This window comes from Erinaceus europaeus, chromosome 8 (genome assembly GCF_950295315.1).
Source record: "Erinaceus europaeus chromosome 8, mEriEur2.1, whole genome shotgun sequence".
NCBI classification, from domain to species: Eukaryota; Metazoa; Chordata; class Mammalia; order Eulipotyphla; family Erinaceidae; genus Erinaceus; species Erinaceus europaeus.
Window position 1 is genome coordinate 46,715,746 of NC_080169.1, and position 14,149 is coordinate 46,729,894.

Sequence of the window (14,149 nt, forward strand, 5' to 3'; positions counted from 1 at the left end):
AGAGCTGAGCAGTGCTCTGGTTAAAAAGAAAAAAAAGTCAAATAACACAATGAAGGGAAAATATAGTCTTTAGCATATGTTTGGAGGAAGGAAGGCTTAAAGACTTCCAACTTATCCAAATGTTGTTGTTGCATACTTAAAGAAAACAAGATATTATTTAAATAAATTCACTATATTCAGAAAACTTCTTTTATATTAAGTTTGCTACTACAATTAAAAAATCATTCATTGCTTTATTTAAAAATATGAAAAAATGGGAGTTGGGTGGTAGTGTATCAGGTTAAGCACAAAAAGCACAAGGACTGGCTTAAGGATCCCAGTTCGAGCACCCAGCTCCCCACCTGCAGGGGAGTCGCTTCACAGGTGGTGAAGCAAGTCTGTAGGTGTCTATCTTTCTCTTCACCCTCTCTGTCTTCCTCTCCTCTCTCCATTTATCTCTGTCCTATCCAACAACAAGGACATCAATAACAACAACAATAATAACTACAACAATAAAACAACAAGGGCAACAAAAGGGAATAAATAAATATTTAAAAAGATAAAAATATGAAAAACTATGATTCTAGCATATTATTTATATTTTAAACAAAATAATTTTATGAATGTTAGAAGGGGCATTTTATTTTTTATAAGACAGAATGAAATGGAGAGAGAAAAAAGATAGAAATGGAGAGAGCAAGAGAGATGCCTGCAGCACTGCTTCACAACTTGTGAAGCTTCCTCCTTGCAGGTGGGGACTGAGGGCTTAAACCTGGATCCCTATGCACTGTAACATGTACCTGCAACCAGATTTGCCAGTGTTTGGGCCCTAGAAGGATTTCTTTTTCTACTTCAGCTGTAACTTCATAGTTGACCATGGATGTCTTTTCAATCTGGCAGATCAATGAATGTATCATGCCTCAATTTTAGATTGTGTACTTAGACACTTAGACATTGCCCTGGAATCTTAACATTCTCTTTCAAAATGGGTCAAGTATAGAGAAAAGGGAAGCCTTCTGATTAGCACATCAATGCACAAAGACAGACAATAATTTCCCATCACATTGTCAAACTCACAGAAAATAATCAATCATTTCCCTGGACCATTTACAACTATTGATTGCACACTGAATCCAACTTTATATTCTTCCTATTTTAAGTAGATGTGATATTTTACAAGGGATTCACAAGTAAGAAATTGTGAATGTAAAGCAGTCCATTAATTTTATATAAGCTCTTTTATATACCCATGGACTTCTAGTAACACTAAACTACAAGGTGATGAGAAGAATAATTTCTAAAGTTCAGTTGGAAGGTAGGAAGTATATGTCCAAAACGGAAATTCTGGCTATAATGCCCTTATTTCCTCTTTATCAAAAATGTTTTTATTCTATAACTATAAACACCAACATAAACAGGAAAAATGTTACTTCAAGTGCCAAGCTCCTATCACAGAAATTGTACTATCAACCTTATGTTGGAGTTGGAGAACTACAATCCACTTGCTTTTTATTTAACATTTTATTTATTTTTAAAGAAAAGGAGATAGGAGGCGATGTTGTGATGCACCTGGCTGAGCACACACTTTACAGTAAAGAAGGACACAGGTTCAAAACCTTGGTCCTAACCTGCAATGGGAAAGCTTCAAAATGTTTCTCTCCCTCTGCCTCTATTGCTCCCATTTCTCTCTCAGTAGTTTGTCATATATATATATATATATATATATATATATATATATATATATATATATTTTAATTAGATACACCAATAGACCAGATCACTTATCTAGCTTATGGCAGTACTGGGGATTGACCTTAAAAATCTCAGGTATGAACATATTTTACATATTATGCTGTCTCCCCAGGCCCCAAAATTTCATTTAAACAAACATTCACAATAATTGCCCATGGACTCCTGCAAAGAAGAGATGTGCATCCAGTCTTACTGTGTGTGTGTGTGTGTGTGTGTGTGTGTGTGTGTGTGTGTGTGTGTGTGTGTGTGTTTAACCATAAATGAAAAAGCTTCTTCTGAGCCAGTAAATTTTCTCCAAAACTTTCTATCACGCTTTTTTCTTCCAATAACTTATTTTAGAAAAGAAAAACTGTGCCTCTCTTCTTCTAGTCTGTAAGTTTCAATTATATTAAAATTCCTGTGATTTGCAGTTTGGTGTCTTTGTGTTGGGTATGGAAAGCCCTGTTACACTATGTGTAAATTTACAGGTTGTGGCAGGCTAGAAGTAGGGAAAAATAGAAAAATGCTGGGTCTTGCATCTATTTCTAGCTGCCTCTTGCAGCTCAACTTCCTGCATCATACAGCAGCTTTGCCTTAGAAAATCCAGTGTACATTTCCATTAGATAGCTAGTGTGGCCTTTTGTTCCACTGAGTCAGTACAGACTAATAGATGCCCTTTTTACTTTATTGAGATCTTTCCTTAAAAACACATGACTATGAGATCTAATGTCATGGAGTTATTCTTTTGGTCTTCAGAAAAGCAAAGTCAAATTATATTTCTGTTTATAGCAGACAGGCTTATAATTCCAATATAAGTACTTCCTTAATTTTTTCTTTCTCAGCAAGCTTACACAAAATACATTTTAAAAACTTTTCACCTGGATATGTTACAAATATCTCAAAGACTTTAATTAGAAAGCCTCTACACATGAAAACAGTAGACGAAAATGATGCCAGGAGACTATAGTTTTGGTTTTGTGGTTGGCTCTCTGATGGCAAGGAAACAAAGACACTAGATAATCACAATACATCATGAAAGCCTAGGCTTAGAGGAAATGAAAATTCAAGAGGAAAGTGTATCATTTTAGTGACTGGAAGGTGACGATTTTAAGTTTTTTCCTTATTAATATTATCATAAGTGTTATTATAATTTTACTGCAGTTCAGAAAGGAATTTGAAGGACCTAGTGGGGGTTGTATTGTTATGTGGAAATATTTTGTATTGTTATGTGGAAATATTTTGCATGTATAAACTTGTATTTTACTGTTGACTGTAAGCCATTAATCCTCCAATAAATAAATTTTAAAACAAAAAAAAGCAGACAAAAAAAGAAGGAATTTACTTAAATTGCCACACCCTTGCTAAGATAATAATGTGCTAGCCGGAAGCCTCTCTCTCTCTCACACACACATACATACACACACACCTAAATTCTATGGAATTTAAGGGAACAATGAGAACATCCTTATGGAAATACAGGGTTCATCCCAACAGCTATCCACCAGGGGCATTAGGCACCTTCTGTAAGTAAGAAAGGCTTGGAGTTAGGGTTTGGGCTGTGGCAAAGTGCAACCAATTCAGTAGACAAGATACAGAACTGTTCAGCCAATTCAGTATGTGTGTATATGCTGAAGAGGAGAGATTGAATTTAGCTTTGGAAAACTGAAAAGAACTGTCCCACAGGAAAGGAGGAAACAAAAAAAGCTAGCGTCCAGCAGGGAGAAAACACTAAGGCTTGTTTGTCCGATCTTTGAGAATACCCTGGAGGCGTTGCGCCTAAACTCTCCTATTCAGTTCGTGACCTCTCTGCACTCCAGATTCTTTTCTCTCAAACCGGTCTTTCCTCCAACTGGCTTCTCAACGCGATTGAGAGAGCATTGCCTAGGAGACCTCTGCTCCTTTAACGCTGCAGGGATTTGCAGAATTGGCTGTCCTGAAAGTATTGGCTCTGCCACTAAAGCCAGGGAAGCTGAGAGAACTCCCTGCCAACCCTTGCCTTTGACACAGAGAACCCCTAGCGCTGAGGATCGGTACTCTCTGGCTTATTTCATAACCAAATCAACCCTATGACCACAGCCAAGGAGGAACTGCACACAGTTTAAGTGACTGCACAAGGCCGACTCTCGAGTGCTCAAAGACCCGCGGGGGAATAAGCTTTAACACACCACGGAAGCGGGAAGGGGAAGGCGAGTGGGGGAGGGGGAGGGAAAGAGAATAAATGCTTTAAGTTTGGTGACGACTGCGGTGCAGGTGTGTGTGCGGCGGGGGGCGGCTGACTGTTTCGCTAAGTAAATAAGAACCACCGCCGCAACCTCTGTATCCCGGGTCTAATGATGATAGATTCCGCTCTGCATCAGGCCCCATGCCGGGGAGTCTAACCAAGGAAAATAATGAGACTGCATCCCCATTCGTCTGCATTAAAGGAGAGCCAGGCACTTTCGATGGCAAATATATCGATTCTCCTGCCCGGACCTTGGTTTGTCCTGCTTCCGGTGAATAATTCCTGCTCCGTAAGAAATTCATAATAATTAAGACTCCCCATTACACCACCAATACACACACACCACCACCACCACCACCACCACCACCACCACCACCACGCAGCTTTTTAAAGAAGCCTAAACCTGGAGGGCGCTTCTGCGACGCCAGTCCTTCTCCGCAGGTGGGCTTTATAGCAGGAACCCTATTTCCCCAGCTGGTTTTGCTCTTGCCAGAAAGTAGATTCCCTCTCCTTACCTCAGTTTCCTTGTCTGTTGACCAAGGCTTTCTACACTGTTAAAGTCACTCACAGTTCTACAGTAAGTGATTCATGTTTCTCGTTAGGAGGAAGGGTAAATGTAACAAGCTGTGAGAGGGGGCTGGGACAGGAGGGGGGGGAGAAGCATTCACCACCTCTCTGGATAAACTGTAGTCACGTGACACCGCACGGGGGGGGGGTGTTTTTGCAACGCGGAGGTATTGACTGTGTGACACCTTGGCGACCTAGCAGTCAGAGTCTAGAATTCTCGACGGACTGAGAAGAGGATTACGGGTCGCTGCAGTCAGGACTAGGCGGTAGAGTGGCTTCTAAAGAAAGCTCAAAGGAGACTTCAAGAGTCGCCCAGGCCGCGCCTCAGTGTGGGAGCGCAGCCGTGAGGCTGGCGCCAGGCAGGGCGGAGCCTGAGGCGCTGTCCGTGGTGCTGAAGAATAGCTGTAGGCAAGGCTAAGCCATTGGTCGACGCCCCATTCAGTCTCGCTACTCGCGGCCTCCTCGGGATAAAAACTGCAGTCCTGACCGCCAAATTCAGGAACACCCATACTCCGCATCGTCGAAGAAGTTTCCCGAAGTAACACTTCAATATGAAGGCTTGGAACCCAGAAGTGAGAGAGAGGTGGACTTTTATTTTCATAAGCCAATTGAGATGACTCTAGTTCACTTCCAGACAAGGTTAGCTCTCTTGTGGCAAAGGCAACTCCGCCTGGGAATTTCCCCGGGTCTCAAACTCGCTGTGGTTTGGGTCAGAAGACTTGAGTGTCGGAGTGCAGGGTATGGCACCTACAAAGCTTCTTGCTCCTAGATGTAGAAACGACTTTGAGAAGCCTTTAAAAATCAGTGAGTGGGAAGGGGTGTCTAGCCCGTGGAGTGGGAAGTGTGTGAGGAAGAAGCCCCCTCCAGTAAGGACTAGGGCGCTTGGCCTTCCTAGTGACCTTCACTGGCACAGTCTGTCGGGTCCTTCAGAATCCTTTAATGTGGTCGGGCTGGAATCTGCTTCAGCTGGGGTGCTCAGAACCCTCATGAGGTGCCAGTTTCTATGGAAACACCTAGTTTTTCTAAACAATAGTTTGTTTTATTGGGGGGGAGAAAGAAACATTACCAGAAAACCCTACTGGTACTCTATTCTCATGCAGATACCGCGATAAGCCGGAGTTGAGGCCTGTATAAGCCTCTCCCCCTCGCTCTTTCTAGTTTGAATAAATTAAAACGTGCTTGTTAACTTAATGGAAAGGAAGTAGGTGTTGGGAGGTTTTTCCTTAGTCACTGCCAGAGAGGCTCAAGCAGTGCTCCAACGCTCCCGGGACCCCACTGCCCTCACTATCCCAGTGCACCCACTGGAGTGGGGAGGGCGGTCTCTCTTGGCCAACTCCATACCCAGACTAGATGAGGGATGAGCTTTCTATAGTGAATGGAAGATACCTAAACTAGGTAATTGCCTCTTCCTAATCCCCCACTCCAACCCACCCCGCCCCTTAGCTCTTATCTCCCCATAGTAAACAAAATATACCAGGGAAAGCTGTTTACAAGGAAGTTATTATCTTTTCAGCCAATAGCAGAAACTAGGCGCGCTCATCGGAAGTTTAAACAACAACCAAACAACCCGTTAGGGCAGACTTGAAACTTGGAAAAATGCGCAAACGCTCAGGGCTAGCCGAGGGGCTCTAAGAAGCCGCCAATAAATATCATCTCAATAAATGGCCGCTCTTGGAAAGCTTGCAGAGTAATTGAAATGGGCGCTCTTTTCTGATCTAGGTTGGCATTTCCTCATCTCGAGCTGACAGAGCCAACTCAGGAAATTGCTGGTAATATTCATCTGGGGAGCACTTTCATTAAACGTAATTCATTCGACTTTCACAATAAATTGAGTGACATCCTTTATGCGGAACCTTTTTATCCTTAAGTGCTTGCCAAGCTTTGGATTCTCACTTTATTGTCACATTCCTTCAAGCGGAGTCGTCAACATGCCAATCGGCAGCAGAAAAAGAAAATGTGCGCGGCGTGTTTACCAAGCTTCAGGAGAGGTTAGTGCTGACACTGAGAAAAAAGAGCTCGCTGGGAGATTCAGTAGCGGATAAATCTAGATCTCAACTTTCTGTAAGCACTCGCAGGGGCCAGACAAATGGGGCCTAAAGAGAAAGCTGAGGGAAGTGAGAGAGCAGACTCTTTCAAGCTACAGGACTCTTTGGGAAGTCACTGACCCAATGGTGCTTGGTTAATTGACACACGAATCTTCCTATTAATTAAAATGAGTAGAACTATTAACAATCTTAGCATGGTACCTGAAACTCCTAAAGGACCTGGCTTCCTTAAGGAACATTCTTGAGTGAAATCATAAGCACTTTGTTTATTATTTTTTCATCAGAAAGAGTGGCCACTAACTCACTACTAGAGAGCAGACAAACTTTTCAAGTTTTCCTGCTCTTTATTATTAGGTGGAATGCAAGGTTATTTTCATACCCAATATTTCCTTCTGATCTTTCCTATAATGCAGCACCAGTCAAATTTACTGGAGGTTCTACAGACACTGGAATTCCAAGAGAATTCAGGTACTGGACAAAATAGGGAAGGCTTCCCTTCACCAATGTGTCGTCCCTTCTCCCCCTACCCCCTATAAAATAAGAAAAGACCAACACAGAAAATTGCTTATTTGAAAAAGCAATACCCAAATGCTTTCATCACTCAAATGCCCTTCTGAAAATATTGTCGAAGGTGGTTATTACTTGGACAATGCTGTCAATTTCTGTAGTCTGCAGAAAATCTTCCCTCAGATAGAAAAGTAGGACATTGGGCACCTATCTAAAAATCAACCAATTTCCCTGCCACCTGATATATTTTTCACCCAGACAGCATTTTCATTAAGGAGGAAATAGCCGTCAACAATTCAAAGCCAAATAGAAATCAACTTCACACAAAGAGAAGCCACGAACTTAATGGCTTTCTGGGAACATAACTGACAAAGTTGGAGCAATTTTAATTCTCTCCTAATACTGAAGCCAGCTTCCCTGAAGCTATCACCAGAAGGCCCCAAACCACAACAGATAATCCTCCTGGAAGTGATGCTGAAGGATGGTTCACCCAAATGCTCCCTGGAGCTGCTTTCCTGGTCATTGAAGTGTCGAACATTTCAGAAAAATATCCTAAGATTGATGAGTTCTTGTTGTGTTGTTGGAGTATAGAGATGCTCCAAAAATCTAGATTTAACCCTACACCAGGAAGACTGACTAGGGATGAAAGAGACAAGGAAATCAGTGCAGTTGGGAAACCTATATAGTGCTGTCTGCAAGGACTAGCATTAATAGAGAATACTGAGTGCTCACTGTTAGATAATTAATGTGCTTTGCATTTCAGGAAAATGCTCAAAGTGATTACCATTTGAGTGAGCAGCTCATTTAATTTTCAAAGGCTGGGAAGAACACACAACTAGCCCAAAGAATACACACTGGTGGTTTCTCTCCTGCTGTTTTTCCCTAGTCTTACTTATTTCCTAACAGCCACTATCATAGTGAGTGGAATTTACACAGATGGACTGACTTCTAACATGTAAATGTAGTGTTTCCATCATATTGATCACTCGTAATCTCTATTGAACAACTGGTATGTAGTTCATAGTTTAAGTGCATTCTAAATTCAAGAGAATAAACAACCCAGATGTTTTTAAACAATGTTTAGAATTTTGAATTCTTTTCCACTTTGGCTCAAAACACTATCTAGACTGTGAGTTATTTTAATACATAGCAGACATGTTGGGGCCTAAATTGAAAGGTGGGAGTGAAAGGACAGGCTCTTCTTACTAGAATAGCACTATAGTTGAGTAACTGAACACAATAGCATCATTCAGCCCCTTCTCAGATGCTCTGGACTCCATTTCTGAGTAGCCTCTTTGTTATCAGGCCCAAGTAGTGTGCATCAGACTTACTTCCTGACTCTAAAAATTGTCACAGGTGATCCTCCTTAGCTATATGCTGAGAAATGCTCTCCTTCTGTGCCCTGGCCTACCCTTCAGCTTGATCAACTGAGAATAATTCAATTTACAACTTCCATTTTCAGAACCAGAAACCACATTTTTCTAATTTATCCAGTGTGTACTTCAATTTAGCTAAAATGCTTTAGTCCCTTCACCTCATTATACTATAAAGAAAATATCCTAGAATCAGCTCACAACTGATGAGAAAACAGACATAACAAAGCTCTTATTTTAAAGAGGTATTATCAAGCCACAGGATTTTTTTTCTTCCTGCTGAACTCAAACTTTTAAATATGAAATACACAACATTCAGTAAACAGAAATTTATTTGCCTTTATTTTTTAATAGAAAGTGGTTTCCTATTTCCAGCACATATGGCTGAAGTTAGTCCTGTGGTGACTTTCAGTATTCTGTCTTCTAGCAAGTATCAGAAGGTAAACTTAAAGGCATATTTCTAATAAAATTCCCACTGCAGAACTGAAAATAACCTCCTAATTTGAAATATGGTAAAAAAAAAAAAAAACATATCCCACAATAACACAAAAAGACTCAAAGTCCTAAACCTAAAACTCTAGGCCAGAAGCAGACTTTAAGAATATTCATCTAAACACAGGTAAGAAACTATGACTCAAATATGGTGCATTGATCTGAACAATGGGGAATTGTTTTTATAAAAATTAATTATTCCTATATTTGGGAATACTTAAGGTATTTGCTGATAATCAAAAATCCAAATAGAACATACATATAAAAATATCTAGAACATATATACATAAGTATAAAAATTTTTGTTCTCTGGCCTAAAAATTGACAATTTTGTTTTATGACGTAATTCTAGGAACTTAAAAGAAAAGTGCACCATATCAACCAAGAAATAATACATATTGGAATGACCCTACCTTTTAATTTGTGGTGTGACCTCATAAAGACAGAAAAAGTATTCAGTGTCTTCCTGGTTTATTTCAATTCAAGGGGACACATTAAATAAAGTAATGATTTTGCCGCTCTTGACTTCTTGGAGTATAACTTGATGCACCTTCTAACAACCTTCATGCATCTGTTGCACTTCATTTTAAAAGGTCTAGGATGTATTAGGGTAGCTACAGAATATTGACAAATTTAGTTACTGTTTCAGGTATTCAATAAAAGAGATAGTAAAAGAAGCCTTGACCACTTTTGGACTGTATTTATCCTTTTACATTCATTTCCATGATAAAAGTCAACTTAACTTCTTCCACAGGAAATGAGTTCCAGATACAAATAAACATGGGGTTACTGCCTTGGGTTAGAGTCTTGCTTTTGTGGTATGTGTGCTTTCTAATCCCCACCACACAAAACAACTTTAGATGGGCAAGAGAAAAGAATGGACTTCTAAATCGCCTTCTTTGTTTTATTGTTCACATCCTGTATTGTTTTGAGTGAAATTGGAAAAACAGTCTTCTTTCTCTGTATTGCCAAAAGGCATTCAGGTAATGAAGTCTGTAACTAAACGGTAATTGAATCAGCATAATTTGCACACTGAATGGTTTTCAAATGTTCCCAGTTTACAATTAAAGGAGAATTAATGCGCTTGTTGTTGAGAACGAAGCGCATTAGAATAAATCCAGCACTGTTGTTGTAATGAGTGGGAAACGGTTTAACTGCCAACAAACACATTTAAAATTTAACACAACGTATTGATTTCACTTCTGCACTTGATAGATTATTTTCTAGACTATCGAGATACTTGCTCCAAGCAATAAAGTGCACCACAACCGCGAGCTTTTGCCGTGTGCAAGCACAGTCCAAGGATGTAAGAACAGTTCTGGGGCTCAGGTCATGACTAAAGATATGCAGAGGTGAGGTGGAGGCGGGTTTCCTTGGTTTGGGGAAATTGTTACTACTTCCCCTCCGTAGCTTTCACTTTACAGTTTTACCACCCCACCCCATCCCCGCCTCTCCCAACAATTTATTTCCTCTGCCCAAACTTTCTGTCCTCGGTCTCTGAGTTCTCAATGTCATGTTATTGAGTTTACTAGGCACACATAAGGGCAAGAATGATTGAAGATGGGAAATGGGAATGAGGCTTTTTTTTTTTTTTTTTTTTTTTTGCATTCTGTCTGCGTTCCAACCGGGGAAGGCACAGACTTCAGTGACAGAGTCAAAAAGGTTGTTCTTTTGGATTGGTCGCTCTGGCTTTCACCTGTTTACCCCAAGGTGTCCTGTGGGCTAGGACACTGGAGCGCAGCGCCCTCTGGCGCCCAGAACTGCTATGGGCAGGCGATAGAGATGCAATGACAGGCAACTTTGAGGGTTCTGGGATTAAAGCTGAAACCCGTTAAATGCACACTCCTTCCCACACACACATTCACATACAAATACAAACCCATTCACTAACATACGCAGGGTTTACACAACTAGCCGTCCTCCAGCCATGTACACCAGAGCAACGGCCAGGCGATGTTCTCAAACGCAGGGATAGAAATTCTTTTGCTCCTTGGCTTGTGGGTTAAAGCCCTTGGAAACAAGGAACGCCACTTCAACCTCATTTACTCAGCCTGGTAACCGTCTCAATCTTTCGAGAGGTTAAACAACACAATGAACTCTCAGAGCTCTCCTAAGCTCTAGAGATGGGGTGAGGTAAGGAGTGAGCCGAGTACAACTTCATGAGCAGGGTGCAAGTATTCTTTGCCCTCCCTGAAGCCAGAGCTCCCTGAGATTGAACTTTCAGCCCTATTTCGGCGCGGTGTCCTCAGTTTCCAAAACATCACCACCACCATAAAACGCTTGTGGCCCGCCTCCCCCACCTAGCCCCAACCACTTTCCCCTTTTCCAGTTGTGTGCCCCAAAATTCTTTGCACTCATGCTTTGCTTAGTATCCTTTCCCTAATGGCAAGGTCCACTATTCCCTAAACAGCGCCTGGACACTGGGACTTGGGTTGAGTTATTTGGTAAAATAGAGTTATTTAGGGGAGAGGGAAGAGGAACCTTTACACGTTTGTCTAGTATCCGACCAGGGTATCTGACTGATTGTGCTCTTATACTGAACTTGTCCTGCCTGAACCCTACAAGTCAAACAAAGTTACCAGCGTTTTCTTGTGTTCTGCATCTTCCGACTGGGGGGCGGTGGAGAGGACAGGTGGGAGAATTAACTTTCAAAGTCATAGACTTGGGAAGATTCCCGTTTCATTTCTTCATTTTCATTTCCTTTCTTTTAAACTCTTCGCTCTTAGTCTCCCACCCCTTCTTTTGACCTTTCCTCCACAAAACATCCCGTCCTGCTGTCTCTTGGGCTTCTGAGTGTCTAGGGCGCAGCCGATAATGTTTAGAATCACGCGCAGAAATAAGGGGATAAGTGCAGGAAATGGGGGGTGGGAACCCTAAAAAAAATCCCGCCTGGATCCAGAGATCTGCTTTCCAAAGTTGTTCCTGCACAGTAGCTAGGAACGCTCCTGTCGCTGAACTCGCAGTTTCCCCCACCTCCCGTGCGCCCCCAGTTGCCGGCCTCTCAGCCAGTGTGGGATTGTGGGGGCACGGAATCCGAAGCAACTTACCAAGTACACTGTGGGCTGCAGAAGGAGAAGCACGTACCAGCACGCAGCCTGCATCCTCCCGCGTCTCAAACTTCCTCGGTGGTGCCTTCACTGAGTCTTTGTTCCTTCAGAAACATAGATCCACCTGACATCCACTTTACAGAGCAAAGAGCGCTCTCAGCAGCCTAAATACAAATGAAATTAGACATCCCATGACCATACGGGCAAGGTTGGCGACTAAGTGAGGAAATGGGTGTTGTGGAAGAGAGGGGTGGGTTAAAAAAAAAAAAAAAAAAAGGTTGGGGGCTGGGAAAAATTGAAAAGCAAGTACAATCGGCTCCTGAAACCAGAGAGCGCGCGGACCGCAAGCTGGAGGGAAGGGAGGGTGAGAGGATGAGGGGCTTTGGAGCCCCGCGCTCCTCGAGTTCGACTTCCAGGGCTGGCGGAACCGGAGGTGGCGAGGCAACAGAGCCTGTGGAGGGTGGGTTCGCAGCCTCTGCGCCTTTGGCAGCGAGCCCTAGTGTTTGATGGCCGGGCGGCTCGGACTAAAGGCGGCGGCTGATTCTTCACCAGCCCTGGCAGTGCTCACACACATACATACACACTAGGAGAGAGAGAGAGAGAGAGAGAGAGAGAGAGAGAGAGAGAGAGAGAGAGAGAGCCAGAAAGATGGAGCAGGGTGGGAGACGGGGAGGGGGCAAAGGAAGAGGAAGGGATAGGTAAAGCTGACCAGGATTAGGTGCTGGTTATTGCCACTGGGTAGGAGTGGGGGTGGGGAAAGGGTTAGATTTGCACATAGTTTAACTGGGCTCAGTTTACCCTCACGAACCTTCTACACAGGCGGATATACAATGCGCATACACATTCACATCTGACACTACTTTTTTTTTTGTTTTCCCAACCAAAGGGGCACAGTCGATCGCTAACTTCTGGAGTGGATGCCTGTGCGGTCTGTGAAGGGTCACCCGCCCAGCTCACTCTGTGTCCCCAAGCAGTGACTCTCTCCGCTGCCCCTCTCTGGTCTCCCATCCCTCCCTCCCCCAAATATCTCCCTCCTGGTTGTGGAGTCGAAGGGAACATACCGCACGGTACTGGGGGGTGAATCCGGAGAGCTGGGACCGCTCAGGGCAGACTCCATGGAGAAGCTATTCGGGCCTGGAGTCTCCGGCGCCCCGGACATGCCCTCCCTGGCGCTTGGTCTCCATGCTCTGGAGCAGACGGGTCCCGCCGCCTGTCCGGTCGTGGTGGAGTGGGCGCCCCAGTGCCCGGGTGGTGCTCAGGGTGGGTTCCTCGGGAGCCTCGGCTCAGCACAGTTGGGTTCGCGGTGCTGGAAACTTAAGAGGCAAGAGAGGGAGGAAAGAGTAGAGGAGGAAATAGAGGACAGATAAAGGGAAGGAGAGAGACGGATGCGCTCGACTGCTGAGCCAGACAGGCTGGGACTGCTGACACCAAGCCTGGGACTTCAAGTCGCGGGCTCCCCGCTTCGCGAGGCTGCCGAAGGATGTCAGGAAGGACTGGAGAGAAGAAGACTGAGCAAGTCCTCGGACTTGAAGTTGAGAGATAAGACACTGACAGGCCTTTCGGAAGAAAAAGACACAGGGCCAACACGGGCAGTCTGAATTCCCCAGAGAGGGGAGAAGCTGGGTCGCCTGTCACTGGCTTGCTGAGACACAGGGAGCAGTCTCTGCACCTGCCCGGCCACTGGGGGACGCTCTGGGACGCGTCGGGGTTCCCCGGACCAAGGCGGCGGTGCTTTCTTCTTATAAGATCAGCCGCAGGGTGCGCCTCCCTTCCCAGCGCCGGCAGTGACACTGACACTTGAATGAACAAGTCCTGGGATACCAGTTAATGCCCCGTGTAAACAGATCCGGTTCTTGGGCTCTCAGCGGGCTGAACCCGCAGAGAGAAGTGAAATCCTTCAGTGTCTTGGGCGGCCGCAGAGCCCCCCTCCCTCTGGGGGTGTGGGGAGGACCGCCAGTGCTAGAGGAATGGCTGGGAGCTGGGAGCTAGGGGCGGGGGACTTGCAAAAGGTGGGGATGGGTGCTGGAGGGTGCAGGGCTTCCCGGTCCTTCCCGAGCGCCCTTGCTGGGTGCCTAGGACCTGTGGCTTCGAAGCCCAAGGCCGGGGAGCTGCGAACCGCCAGCCATTCAACGCGCCACAGCAAAGAGGACTGGGCGACCTTGCGCGCTCCACTCTCCGCCTCGGCTT

At 44.2% G+C, this 14,149-nt stretch overlaps 1 protein-coding gene across 2 annotated transcripts in view; it reads right to left on the reverse strand.

The window, feature by feature from the left end:
* The window catches only part of NXPH1 (neurexophilin 1), a 380,817-nt gene extending 366,923 nt beyond the window's left edge, over window positions 1-13,894 (reverse strand). The window contains exons 1-2 of one of the 2 annotated variants that reach the window (XM_060196169.1): window positions 13,024-13,894; window positions 11,963-12,126 (exon numbers count right to left, since the gene is read on the reverse strand). In XM_060196169.1, the coding sequence (XP_060052152.1) occupies window positions 11,963-12,016 (54 nt within the window). In that variant the 5' untranslated portion in view covers window positions 12,017-12,126; window positions 13,024-13,894. Of the gene's footprint in view, window positions 1-11,962; window positions 12,487-13,023 lie in introns of those variants that run through there. The other variant, XM_060196170.1, reaches the window with a different exon arrangement.
* Window positions 13,895-14,149: the final 255 nt, after the last annotated feature.